The sequence below is a fragment of the Ruditapes philippinarum genome, unplaced genomic scaffold (assembly GCF_026571515.1).
Source record: "Ruditapes philippinarum isolate M1 unplaced genomic scaffold, ASM2657151v2 ctg18456_1_1_1_1, whole genome shotgun sequence".
Lineage (NCBI taxonomy): Eukaryota > Metazoa > Mollusca > Bivalvia > Venerida > Veneridae > Ruditapes > Ruditapes philippinarum.
The window spans coordinates 106-15,393 of NW_026858971.1; the positions used below are offsets into that span (position 1 = coordinate 106).

The 15,288-nt window shown below is 33.5% G+C and overlaps 1 protein-coding gene across 2 annotated transcripts; it reads left to right on the top strand.

Moving 5' to 3' along the window:
* Positions 1 to 2,380: 2,380 nt before the first annotated feature.
* Positions 2,381 to 11,146, top strand: LOC132754811 (anillin-like; the record flags this gene model as incomplete). Of its 2 annotated transcripts, none has more annotated exon segments than XM_060745523.1 (9): positions 2,381 to 2,522; positions 2,995 to 3,133; positions 3,593 to 3,751; positions 4,028 to 4,200; positions 6,350 to 6,446; positions 7,737 to 7,846; positions 8,418 to 8,612; positions 9,188 to 9,360; positions 9,818 to 11,146. In XM_060745523.1, coding segments are annotated over 9 exon segments (1,312 nt in total), but the record flags the coding sequence as incomplete, so codon positions are not given.
* Between the last annotated feature and the right edge of the window lie 4,142 nt (positions 11,147 to 15,288).

A 15,288-nucleotide genomic window follows, 5' to 3' on the forward strand; every position in this document is an offset into this window, starting at 1 on the left:
AAAGTCTTCAGAACTCTAAAAATTCAGTACTCTTGCCTCAAATCAAATTACTAGTAAACAACAACTTTGGGAATCTTGTCTTGTTTTTTAGCTCGACTTTTCTATGAAAAGGGGAGCTATCCTACTCGCCCCGGCGTCGGCGTTGGCGTCACACCTTGGTTAAGTTTTTCGTACCACCCCACTTTATTTCAGAAGTATTACAAGTATGGCTTTGAAACTTACCATACTTGTTCACCATCATAACCTCCATCTACAGACAAGAGTACATAACTCTGTCAAGGTTTTTGACAGAATTATGGCCCTTTTTTGACTTAGAAAGTGTATTGAGCTTGGTTAAGTTTTTTGTACCACCTCACTTTATTTCAAAACCATTGGAGGTATTGCTTTGAAACTGACCATACTTGTTTACCATCACGACCTTCATCAACAGACAAGAGGACATAACTCTGTCAAGGTTTTTGACAGAATTATGCCCCTTTTTGACTTAGAAAATACATTGAATATGGGTAAAATCCACTTATTGCCTTAACCCTTTGAGATATTGCTTTGAAACTTTTAATGCTATTTCACATCATTACCCCCATCTGTACGCAAGAGAAGGTAACTCTGTCAAGGATTTGTTTTAAAAATTAAGGCCTTTTATCGACTTAGAATCTTGGTTAAGTTTTTAGTACCAGTCCACTTTTTGACTTCCTTGGCATAGATTTCTTGAAAAATTATGTTATTATGTCATTTACCAAGGTGTTCTGAGTGACGTAAAAATACCTTATTCTCTCAAAGTGGGTTTAATACTATTAAATTTATTTAAGGCTCAACTCAGTTTTTTTTTCTTTCTTACCAGCCCTCTTTTGACTTAAACATTTCAAACTTTGCTGCAGTGTTCAAGGGTATCACACAATTCAGTAAAATAATTCTTCACTAAATATCTTAATGCTCATGGCCATTGTTCACTTTAAAAATACAGAGATTCTTGTATTGCCTTTTACTGCAAAAACTTTTTTTATTGGCAAGCAATAAAAAAGTCGAGCGCGCTGTCTTACGGACAGCTCTTGTCTTGCTTAGTTTTATAGATGTACGGTATTTAAAAATAACCAAAGAGGGAGATTTGTTTGCAGCTTTTCTTTCAATATAGATTTGTAATATTTAAAACAATATTAAAATAATCTGTTTTTACAATAGAGCATGTCAGAAAGAATAGTTTAGTGCACTAGAGTAATCAGTCAAAATTAAAACACACAAGCTTGTTTTAGAAAGAAGGGAAAAAAAGACCATCTAGTATAATAAAGGGTTAACTTGAAGTGTCTAAAGCTACATATCTGCTGTCTGGAGTTTACACAAATTTTGTTTTACTGTAATTTTGTATAATTCCAAGATACCTGTGTAAGAAATATGTCTGAATTTTTCGGTATTAGTAAATGGCTTGTGCATAAAATCATTGCTTAGCAGTTATAAACCCTACTTAAAATAGCAAGTATATTTTGTAAATGGGAACATTCTATGTAACAGCTCTTTCCAGAATCTATCATAGGATTATGGAAACATCTTAATTTTACCATTTATAAATTTCATAAAAATATTTCATTAGATATAGCTTTATACCCTATAAAGATGTTGCTGTAGACTTATGCTTAATTTCCTGTTTTAAAATTCACCATTTTTCTTAATATAATGTATATATACCCCATATCTTTGTTCATGTTCATTGTTCTTTTTTCATCATCATTAGCTTTCGGAAAAGGTGATTCCCCTCAGGGGGCCCGGGTTTTTTGCCTAAAATAAAGCAAAAGAAACACCTGAGGTTTCTACCTAAAAACTCAGAAATCACCATAGACTCGTCTGTTTTGGGGCGACGCAAAACTCAACAAAAATGAGCAAAATTTTGCATCATCCTCTATTTTCTTGTTAAAGATTTTATTTCAATATATTGGCTATTAAATGGAATTGACATGCTTTGAATTTAGACCGGTCCAGTTGTATTTCAGAGGAATGTTAAAACCTGAATATAAATTTTGTGCATGAAGGATCGTTAGTAGAATTTTTCCAAGACCCTTTTTTGAATTTTATGAGGTCGTGTGGTTTATTTTCATATACATCAAAGAATGATTTTTATGTTTCATGGACACCCCTGTATAAGCCGTACCTTTAAAGTATTGTGCCGAAACAACCCATTTAATGCCTTTTATTAACAGGTTGCCTTTGTTTACAGTAAAAATTTCACTTTTCATTATTGATTTGATACAACCAATGTCTTTTGAAGACATGTGGCTTTTTAATGGTGTATTTGATTTTAAACTTTATATAACATGACACATAGTAAAGATTGATTTAACACGACAAATGGCAACTGTATTTTTAGACAATATTACATTATTTGTTGTAGAATGAGTCAGGAGATGCCAGCGAGTCAGCGTATCTCACGTCACAGTCATTATGTTCACGAGGACGTAAAAGAGGAAGACATTAAAATGCCCACCCAACTTCCTCCAGAAGTTCAGAGGAAAACTTTACAAGAGAGGATAAAGGTATTTTGAAAAAGAAAACGAAATGATATGTTATCTCTTGAATGAATGAAGATGGTATAACTCTTGTAAATATGACTTATTGGTGCTCAAAGAGATTTTTCCATAGCTTTTGAAGAGAATTCTCTTCTGTTTTTGTGTGTGATGGAAGAGACTACAAAATGACATCTAGTTCAGGTACAAAACATTTATGCCTCTCACCAGATGCCTGCTTGTGCCTGAAATATAGTATTGTTAGACACCTGAAGTTTTTCCTTCATTAGGAAATTTGTCGGTCATAACCAACCAATCCAAAGAATTTTAATGCCTTGATTATCTTCATAATTAGTTTTACTTTTGCCCTGAACTAAGAATGTCTTCATGCATTATTTGTACGGGCTCTGCTATGTCATAGATTTCATTATTGCTATGGTTACACTTTAAAAAATATTGGTTGTTCTGTGGCAAATTTGTTTCCATTTATTCTTTTAACTAGGAGTTACAAGAGTTGGTGAGTCAAGAACAGAGTGTGATTATGCAAACGAGTAATGCTCTCAACAAATGTTGTTCCGGTGATTCACAGTTTGCCGGTTCAGCCGAGCAGGTGGAATGTAACCGATTATTGTTGGTGTCCTGTAAGTATAGTTTTGTGTAAATTTCATTTTCTGTTCAATTTATAGCGTAAGACTCGCACTGCTTCAGGTTAGAAATCTTCCATATACCGTAGAATGCTGTCTTTGATGGGAATTGATCCAATAAAATTTCTTCACCTTAGTGCAATAACTGATAAATTTTATTAAATTTAGAAGGACTTAACCTTTTACTGCACTAAGGTGACAAAATAGTTTCTGAAATAGTGCATGGAGAGGCACCCTGAGGTCTTCCTCCACCAAAAAATGCATTAACATTTACAATTTACTGAAAACCATAATAAATTTACAATATCATTGTGGCTGAAAACTTTTCAGTTCTCGATCATATTCTGTACTATATTTTTCAAGTATTGTGCTTGTGTAAAAATTTAAAAAAAGACATAAATGGTGCTAAACAATCCGAGTACATAAAAACATTAAATTGTGATGTTGTACTTGTAGGCCAGAGACGGCAGGCATACCTGACGGAGATGCAAAGATTGAAGGAGACAAAACAGTTGGAGCCGCCCAGTCAGCAGGGACCGAAGGGCTCTCTAACTATCAGTGATATCAGACTGCCTTTAAAGAAAGATTTTGTTACCAAAATAGGAACATCGTCAGGTAAATAATTAAACACTTGACAATTAACATAACCAGACGAAATTTCATTGTACTTTACTTTTATAACCAATTATGACTCGTCAAACAGTTAAGCTGATTTTATAGTGTTTTCTGGCGATAAGAAATAAATATTGTTCACATGACACTTACAGTAACAGAGTTAATCAAAGCGAGCCTAAATCATTCCGAATTTCCTTGTTTTTGGCATTCTTTAAGGTTTCTATTATGTTTTTCTATTTTATTCATATACAGTGTTAGTAAATGTTATGTTTTCAGATAATACAGTACACTATTTCATGCTGTTGATACGAAATGGACCACAAGTTATAACAACCCAGATGTTGTCTACACACGACCCAATGATGCGAGGAAGTCTCGACTTTCCAAACTTGATCAAAATACACGGAATTTCTTCTAACTTTAACATCAACCTGGAAATCTACAGTATGGTAAGATGACAGTGATCTTTCAATTTCTTTAAAAAAAAATTGCATTATGTAGGCCTTTTCCCAATAGACTTATTCCAGAATAAAGTAAATTTTGAGTTTTTCCCAGCTAATTGGGTACAAACAAACTTATACAGTTACAGCTTCGAAAACACGCACAACAGGTTGACTAATCTATTGTGACCGATAGTGGACTGTGAAGCTATAATGGTAAAAGTTTGTTTGTACTGGGGCAATGGCATGGAAAAACCCACATTTGCAGAGTTCTAGATAACATCTGTTGACAATTTGTTGAAAATTCCCAAAAATAGTCTCCCAAAAGGTTGCTTAAACTGTCTCAATTTTTCCATCATAAAGTTTTTGAAGCTAGAATGAAAATGTATTGAAACCTTTCACTGTAGCAATAGGTGTAGACAATATAAACATCTCACCTTGACATAACTGTTGCAGTCACACTTTAAGTTTTCGTGTGTGTTAGTGTCTCCAAAACTACTGAAGGGAATGGATTGAAACTACTTACCTCTTGTTCTCTTTGATCATCTAACATGAAGGGGATAGGTCACATATCTCTGAGCTACCTTTTTAGCCCCTTTACTTACTGTCAAGCACTCGTCTGAAAATGGTGGAGTGCATTGTCTTATGGACAGCACTTGTTTCTGTTTAAAATGTTTCTGTGACATCATATTCTCATATTCTATTAAACAGTTTTCATTCTGCAACATGTTAATTTCAAAGTATCATTCGCTGATATTGGTCATTACATACATACAGTACATGCTATTTGGAAAGTAACAAATTGCCAGTTGTTAGGATTTTTTTCCGTTTCGTTCCTTATACCGAAATCACAAGTGATGATCTGATATGTTTAAATTTGCAAAAACTTATTTACAGCAGGGTTGTCATTAAGAGGCGGCAAGAGGCCAAAATGCCTGTCTCAAATGCATTAATGGCTGCCTCAAAATTAAGAAAACACTCTTTGTTATGCATGATAAAGACAGAAATGACCGCCTCAAGTTTAAAACAAACCTTCTGCAAAAAATGTTAATGACAACCCTGATTACATGTATAACTTAAATGAATTCATATTCCTGTATATTCAAGTAACTTGATCTATTTATTGTACATATTGTTTGTGTTATTACTAACTTAGTTATGTTTGTAATCGGGAAACTAACCCCTCATTGTTCATTATAACATCATTCTGAGCCACACCATCATTTTGGTCATATAAACGCTTCAAAATCTTAAAGGGACTCCACTGAAGGTTTTTTGACATGACTGGACTGGAAATAATATTTTGAGACTTCCGTTCCATTTGATGTAGGTATAAATTTATAACTTGTGTGGAAAAATTCAGTTCATCCGCTTTCCAGAATAATTCATTTTAATTGTGAAAAATGACCCAAAATTGAAAAGCATTGCAATGTTTTTCACTCAAACTGGGCTATGAATAGCTCAAAAATACGATTTTCGATTAATTTTTGAGTATGTTTCTTAATTATCTTCTGCATATTTTTCTGTTATGCTGATCTGTGTAAGAAATTCATATTTGATTAGTCTGATCAGGATCCATGCTGGTCGCTATCAGTTTCTTGACTTGTAAAAGGGTTGGTAAGCGAACAGCATGGATCCTGATCAGACCGGCAGATGCGCAGGCTGGTCTGGATCCATGCTGGTCACAAACCCATTATGTTGGTTTTGTCATGGCGCGGCTCATATGTTTTCTATGCCAATTTCATAACATTTAGCCATGATCTAGGAGTATGAAAATTATATATTCTATGACTCATTAACATCTTTGGAAAAACATTTTTTATACTCTGTGCTTTACAATATGAATACAAAAAGCCTTAGTGCTGGGTCTGAGGTAAAGAAATTTTCCCATCTCAAACCCAGATCTGAAGCATTTCATTGGTCAGAAACTGCCACAGAATGTACACCGACCAATGAAAATCCTGAGATTTGAGACAAAACTCTGAAAAATGATTTATAACCTTGAGGTCAGATCTCTGAATAATTAGCTCAAATTATTAATTACTGAACAATATGAACATATTATGATTGGCGTGGCTCATTTTGGTATATCATACTGTATACCCATCATGCATGTAACCTGCATCACAAATAACCTTGTATGTTTATATGTGACAAGTATTGCTTGTCATGCTTTCAGTCTGTGTCCAGAGAACATCATAAAGATAAGAAGAAGAAGACACCCAAGAAAACCAAACATATGTCACATGTTGCAAGTATGTTGTCTTGAATTCATACACAATGTTTGCACCTTTAAATCAGATCTTACTGAGCTGAAATTTATTTATGTGATGAAATTGTTCTGCTTGGCAGTTTGGAACTGTCTATTGCTTGTTTAAATGCTTTGATAATTAATATCAAAACAAGATACAGCCAACAGTACTAGTGTAGGGTTTGGTTTTATCTTTTTCTTTCTTTCTTCAGTACTAAGTTGCAAGAGCATAAAGTTATGTTTTGTTGATTGACAAAGTATGTGTCAATTCTGTGAAGCCTTCCATCTGGCTCTTTATACAATAGCTCACTCTACGCTGGGGTGTTACAATTCATACAAGCAGTAGAATACTTGCGAAAAACTTCTGTCAGCCATTAGTTAAACTCTATGCAAAATATTGTGGTAAACCCTACCAGAGATAGACTTTTAAGTAATTAAGTCTCATTGCTCTAGCATGAAATAGTTGTCAATCCAGATTAACCATCTTTCTATCTCCCCCTCTATGCATCTCTTAACTTTAGCAGGTGAGGTGGTTGTGACCTGCGGTGTTGCTTTAAGTTTGTAACACCCGAGGTGAGCCAAAATCATTTTCCTGTATCAGCATGTTACCCAAATTTTGTTGGTGCCCCTTTTAACCAAACAAATAAACAAATGACCATAAAAACTATTGTACAGAAATCAAAATCATTGTTTTTAAAAAAAAAAAGATTTTTTACCTGAATTTGTTTAGCCAATGCACAAAAAGAAATTTCATGAATTATTCCCCCTGTTAACTATGTTTTAAACCTAAGCCTTACTAAGGTTGAACTTGCCTCATGTTGAATAAGAGCTGTAAAGTATTAAAGTTTAGCCTGCTGGAAGCAACTGAATCTACCCGTGTTACCAGTGTGACCCAAAAAAAGTTCTACCTTATTTCATATAAGTTACTACAGTTTTGCGGTCAACCCTTGAGTCTGGTGTTTAAGTAGGCTAATATGGATCTGTGCTTGAGATATGGGCAAGCGATTATCACTGCTTGTATTCTGAGAGTTATATTTCATATTTGAGCCGCGTCATGACAAAACCAACATAATGGGTTTGCGACCAGCATGGATCCAGACCAGCCTGCCCATCCGAGCAGTCTGATCAGGATCCATTCTGTTCGCTATCAGTTTCTCTACTTGTAATGGGGTTTGTAAGCGAACAGCATGGATCCTGATCAGACTGCACGGATGCGCAGGCTGGTCCTGATCCATGCTGGTCGCAAACCCATTATGTTGGTTTTGTCATGACACGGCTCATCTGATTATTTCAGTGGAGAGCCCTGGCGGTCCTACAGCCGTGAGAACGACCAGTTTTACCCTGATCACGTCACTTCCTATCACAATGAAATCTCTCGACAAAAGCAGCTTTTCACTGGAGAGGGTAAATGTTATATCTTGATTTTATAAATTAAATATATAAATGGTGACCTAGTTGTTAAGTTGTCACACAGGATATGTAAACTTGAATTTTTGTCAAGGAAAAAAGTGCTTGAAAACTTGAACTTTATAGGAAACTGGTTGAATTTTTTTCAGTTATCCATTAATGCCTCTTAAAAAAACTACAAAACGAAATAAAAGTGGTGAAACATAAAAACAATAACAACAAAAAAACCCAACTTAACAACAGTTTCATTATGAGATAAGTATGACGGCAGGCACCATGGATGGTCTGTGTGAACCCTAGTTGTCTGCCTCACAAACCAGGGATTGCGAGTTTGAGCCCTACTTTGGTCATGAAAATGTTTTGTCACTTGACATTTATACTAGTTAGTGTCGGTAAGCGGACATAAATATGTCTCAAATAAGCTCCAAATTGTTTTTACTATGAAGTCTAAATAAATAATGATAAAACTTAACATAAGTCTCAATTTGCATGGTATATACTTTTTTTAACCTACTGTATTGAACATTTATGGTGGATTACACATATAATTATGTTATACTATCTTCAGATACCTTTCCTTTCACCACTTCACGGTATGATCTACATGCGACTCAAGTGTATGATGGAACAGAATGTGGAGGAGCGGGGATTCCTCACCATGTTTGAGGATGTGTCCGGTCTCGGAGCGTGGCATAGACGATGGATTGTACTCGCTGGAAACAAACTCTGCTTCTGGAAATATCCCGATGATGAACAGAGAAAGGTAATGTGAAAGCTTTTACTTAATAAAGATTTTTTTGTTTTGAACGCATGTTTGGTGGTTGTAAATAGAATAACTTCAGGCGCTTTACTTTATTATGATTAATAGTATTTTTGCACACAAAAACTAGAAAAGGGGTGATCCTCAGAGCCACGGAAAACAATATAATGTGAAAATTGCAGACTCGGATTGAATCTGTTCATGAGATATAATGAAAATGTGCAGCATCTCTTATGTCCCTTAAAGCAGTATCTAATGTGCTGGAAACAGTGATCCCGGAGAACCAGAAAAATATTACAACACTGAAGTCATATCTTCTATGTCTATGTTGACACTGGCTTTGCTGTCATAAGCACTTAGATAATCTTACTATATGTTTATATAACTTATTTCTCATTAACCTATGATCCTTCAGTGAAGGATACTTTTTAAAACAATATGCTTACAGATTTATGTTAAAGGTTAAGATTCTAAAACTATTCACTATTGTAGAGTTCAAATAAAGTGATTTTAGTCATAAATATTTATGCTTCAAAGATTTCAGACTTTGTTAATTCTTTTCTATTCTCCCCCCTCAGGATCCTATGGGCATTATAGATTTGAAGAGGGTAATTACGGAGAAAATTGGTTTGATACCACGAGATATCTGTGCAAGACCTCACACATTTGAACTTGTGTCGGTACGTCCACCAAGACGAGGGGAACAAGATACACTTGTCACCAAAACCTATAACACTATGACAACTACAAGGTATACACAAAAAAAAAATCTCTGTTTTAGAGTTCTTGTATTTAATTCTTTCAAGAGTAAAAGTTAATAAATCGCCTTACAGAAAGGTCTATGTTTATCCATTCTTCAATGTGTTTGAAATATTAAAGACAGTTGCCTCCAGGGTTCACCATTTTCAGACTCTGCATGAAAGTTATTGTTGTACTTTTGTACTTATTCTTTGTCAAACTCAATGACCCTAAACAACCAAAAATGAAGACGCCAATAATTGTAATTTTCTCCTGCCATAAAGCTAACATTTAGCATGCTTTTATCACTTTGTATAACAAAAGTGATGTAAATCCAATTATCTTTTCACTGGTGAATGAATGTTTTTATTTGTTAGGTTTAAGATAATGTCTTTGCCACGATTTTTGTGATATTTCAGCAAAATTATTATAAAAATTGTAACTATATATAAATGTATTCTGTTTTATAGGTTCATGTTGTCCGCCGATACAAAAGAAGAGAGGATAGTATGGTGCAATAAGGTCAACCGTGCCCTCGCCAATCTCCGCACGTGGCACGCAGACGCAATGAGGCCGATCAAGGCACCCAAATAAACACTACTGTGCTTTCATCATATATAGACTATGCTTAAATATAGACTCTTGTAGCCAAGACAATGTTGATGTACTGTTACAAATAGATGTATGCCAGGATAACATTTGTATTGTATTGAAACTCAGAAAGAGATCTTTAAAATGCGAAAGCAACGTTCAATAATAAGCTTAACTTAGAAGACCAACAAAATTTATTATCTAAAAACCCTAATAAAAGTGGGTAATTATATTGTGAGCATAGGAGTTGATGCATTTGTACTAGAATTTAATAAGTTTGCTTTAAGAGAATTTTTTGTGTGCGATTTATACATAATAGATCTTTAAGATTTGATGAAAGTATGAGTTAAACAATTCCTTCGCCATATGATACTGTATACTTAAAATGCCAAACATCTTCATTTCTATATCGAATAAGTAGAAAAAGTGTGCCAAATAACTCACATTTGTGACTTGGTAAAACTTGTTGATGCCATATTAAGAAGTCAAACTGTACAGTTTTTGTAATGGTGTGTCAGTTGTCTGTCGATTGTGGAGAATAATACTGGCTGTGTATGTGATATTATTTTTTAAACGTTATACATTAACACATTGTGTAAGTTATATACTAGGTGATGTTAAATTATTAACTTGTATTTTTTATAATATGTCGTGCAATCGTGCTTTGAAAATAAGGGAAATATTTACAGTAATAATTATTTTTGGTTTGGGGGTTTTCTATCAACATGTTTAGTACATTAACCAATAATTATCCATATTATAATTATCCAAATTGTATTCTAAAAATCTGGTAAATGGGTGATCCCTCTGAATGTCTGTATCTCGGGGCTTGTATTCTAAAATTGAATTGTATATGTTCACAATATACTTTTGAACTTTGTAGAAATATATGTATTATAATATAGCACAAATTGAACAGAAATCAAAATGTATCATTGAGTAGCTATTGAATTTTTGTAGAAATTCTGAATACATGTATTTCTTTCTTGTGATAGCCGTTGTATATATATACAAGTATTTTTTATCTATTGTTTTTTTGTTTTCTTTTTGAAGATGTAGAAAATTCTTAATGTAGATAGATATAGTCATGCACAAGTAGTTAAAAACAAGGATAGATTTTGTCTTTGGGTACTCAGTGGCTGAGTGGTTAAGTTTGAATCTGTAATCCTTCACTGCCTTGAGTTTGAATCCTGCACAGGATTTTTGAAGTTTTTTTTCATGTGAGGAAGCTGTCAAGCTGAGAGAAAGTTAGTGCTCAGGGACTTTGAAATTTTTTCATGTGTGAAAGCTATCTAGGTAACTTAAAGAATGTTGGTGGTTCTACTTAGGTGCCTGCCTGTTTATATCTGAAATAAGGCACAGATAGGCTACCTGAAGTCTCTCTCCACCAGTAAAGCTAGAAAGCCTCTTAATAGCGCCTATTGGTTTTACTTTAAACCCAGCAACAACAAAATGATTCTGCCCAGTATGTTATATTTCACCTTTTATATTTTGATATTTATTTTTGTCTACCACCTTATAATGTGTTCATTTATCTATATGAAATATCTAACTAAATTATCTACTGGCCCTTTATAAAAACTTGTATGGTAATAAGCCTTTTATGCTGTAATCTGAAAATGATTTGTTTCATCTCCACATTTATATATTCTTGTAATACTTCAGAATATCCATCTCATTGTCTCATTCAGGCGTGTTTTTTTTCCCCTTATCTCTTCACATCTACAACACTTCAGTCTTGATTCTCCCTTTCTGTTCACTTCTATAAAATTTCCAACTTCTTCACTAAGATTTCCAGCTGTCTTGACCCCAAAGTTTCGTTCAACTGAAATCTCCACCTTCAATGTGTTGTTCTTTCTGAAAACGTGGTTTGTTTTTATATTCTTATCTGTTGTCCCTTTCTGTCTTCCATACATTTATCCATTAGAGCCGCATCACAACAAAACCAACATAATGGGTTTGCGACCAGCATGGATCCAGACCAGATGCTCAGCCTGGTCTGGATCCATGCTGGTCGCAAACCCATTATGTTGGTTTTGTCATGGCACAGCTCAAATATAGAATACTTTATTTTGTGCTTGTATTTAATATGCTGTAAATGATTATGAAATTAGATTTATTATCATGCGGATTTATATTAAAGAATGTATGCAAATAATTCCTGTTTTGTTTTAAGTTATCAAACCCACCATTTCTGCATCTTCTGTGTACAGTATTTCTAGATTTTTTACTTTTCTTATTGTATCTTAGCTCACCAGAGCATAAAGTTTTAGGAGATGGACTTTAGTGAATGTAGTAGTGCGTTTTTATTCACATTTGCTGTAAATGTCTCCTTAACAACTTTTTTGATTTTTACGAAACTTCACTGAAATGAACGATAGGTGACAATCTACTTAATTTATATAAATGGTTCCAGGCTGATACATAACAAGGTCACAGGTGTTAAAAATAGACAGGGTGCATACAAAAAACTTTAAAAAAGGAGGATCATGCAGGCTCTCCAGAAAACAGAATCAAAACTAGTTTGATTTCATTTCAACTCTATTTTTAACACCTGTGATGTAGATTGTTGCATAACTTAATTCATTGATCTCATTTGAATTTGAAAATCTTTACAACTCTTCCCAGCTCTGATACAAGAGTGTTTCATATGAAATAAGATTGTTGAATTGTTGTTTATAAGGCCTTAGCAAGCTTTAGGCCAAACGGGAAAAAGTTCATTATTAGAGACCAATTCAATGATTTGTACTGGGTTACATTCAAGAAAAGTTTTAGAGGCTTTAGCCCTTATGCTGCTGGAACCGAGAGTGGTAAACCACCGTTATAAAGCCAGGTGGCAAGCCGGAACATCCATGCAATCTGACCAGGACTATGGTTGTGGTGGTGTTGGTAGTTTTCACTCAGGATCACAGTAAGCCACATTGAATTTACCAGAGCACAGTTTAGCCACCGCATCGTTCCTGGGTAGGCTGTAAGCAGTTTACCGGTATTCATGTATATGCAAAAAGCGCGGTCAGTGGAATGGGCCGTAGAAAAAAATTTTATGATCAATCAAACAAAAGAAAATGCGCCCTCCGGGAAGAAACCAGGGGGCCGCCCAAATTTATAGCCAAAGTTTTACCCATTTTGCTTACGGAGGCTTTCTGACCAGGCTATATGGTCTCATTTTTATATTTTGGTCATTTGGGTTTTAAAACCTTACATTAAACTTTAAGGGTGGACTGTTCTAAATTCAAAGCAGGGCAAGGGACATTTTCACAAATTTTAAGGTTTGGTCAAGGGTTTTAAATTTTTAAAAATATAAAAGTGCATCACTTTTAAATTTTAAAAGAACCCCCTTAAAATTTGTAAATTTTGGGCCCTCTTTTAAAAAAGTTTTCCCCCCTTTTATTGGTGTGGAAAATAAATTTTTCATAAAAAATTGGGTTTTTAAAAATTTTTTCTACATGAAGTAAGCACCCGTTATTGTATAGCTATTGGGATGGTGTACCAAATATGTTTTCTGTAAAAATTTCAAAAAAACACATATAAACCTAGATTTAGACGGTCTTTTAAATTTTTAATTGAAAAGGTCATAAGTATAGTTTCTATGGAGCTTTTTAAATATTTTATGCTTAGAAATTTATACATATGAAATTGAGATAAAAATGAGCAACAATATTTTATCAAAAACCGGGCCGGTTCAAGCAGTACAACCAAAAAATTGGGATTGGGAACCAAAGATACAAAACACGAATTTATTTTAAAATTGTCAATTTTTAAAGCCGTGCACAAATAACCAGAATAATTTACTTCAGTTTTGGGGGCCGCCCCTAAATAAAACACTGGTTTGGAAATTTAGTTAACCTCCCTTTTGATTTAATAATTGAACCAATGACCATTTTGTCCGCTAATTTTATAAATACTGATTCAAACAGATTTGCCTTCCCCTTACCATTAGTGTAAATTTACGTTTATGTCTTTAAGCTTTCACAAAATTGATAAATATTTTTTTTTTTCCTTTTGAGATATTTAGATGGGGAAACGATTTTTGAACACGTACTGTAAATTAAAAATTCAGTTCAAAACTCTATTGCATATGTCCCAAATCAAGGCGAACCTTTATAAAGTTTTTTGGAACCAGAACTAAGTTAGTGTAGGCAATCAGAACACCTTATGAAAATTTTTATTTGCAATATTTTTTTTATTCTTTTGGCTGTGGTCATTCCATACGATATTTAATCGAAAATAAAACAGATTGTCATTTCTTCCTTTTGTTCAGATTGCTTTACTCTAGTTTTCTTTGAAAATTGTTTGATGCCAGGAAAAAAAAGAAAACAAAAAAAAATAATGATTATTTCACAACATTAAGCACAATTCCGTTTATAACAATAAATTACAAAGATGATCATTTGATCATATCAAAGGGCCTTCATTTTAATAGAAAAGGTTATTTCTGAAAAGCTTGGTGCATTCAAGTACCATGTTTGTTTTTTTTGAATCATCGAAACATATATATTTTCCTTTTAGACTGTAACATAAAGATTTTTTTTTTTTTTTTTTTTTGAAACTTTATTAAAATGATTTTTTCTGTCCAAGAAAAACATTATAATATTAATATATCATTTTGCTTTTTTATATCTGAATTACTAAAGAAATTAAATGATGTGAAATTCGGATTGCCTATTTGACAACATTGTCCTGATAATTTATTTTTTATTTATATTTATTATTAACTTACCAAAATCGATTTTGGCATCGATTTACGCCATTATGCCATGTCTTTGGCCTATCTTTTTAAAATTCTAAAGGCTGATAAATACAAAAAAACTTATGTTGGTCAGTGTTAGGAAAAATTTGTTGAAGTTGATATAACATGAATGTATATCAAAGATATGTGTAAAAATTTCAATCTTTAATAATAATAAGCTTTAAATTTTACTGAAATCAAAGAAGGGGGTTGCACACAGAAGAAATTCCCCTATTATTTTTTACAAATTGGCAAAAAAGCCCAAGCATCTGACGATGGATGTTCTGTAAAAAGATTGATTTTGAAAAGGCGCTTTGATAAATATAAGAAGTGAATTTCTCTGTTTATTTTTTCAAAACGATACAAAAACAATGGACAGTAATTCAAACCAAAAGTTTGAATCATAAAACAGAACAATATGTGCCAGGTCAATTCATGAAAAAAGCTTCTTATGAAATTTAGCCAAAAATTCCTTTCGAAAACGTAGTAGGAGTTGAAAACAGAACTGTTTGTCTGTTTTTTTTTTTCTGTTGCTGTTGTTTTTTTTAATGTCAATAATTTCACCAAAAAATGATGACAGATTCTTTTTAAAAAGTTTGGTCAAAATCCCTTGAGAAATGT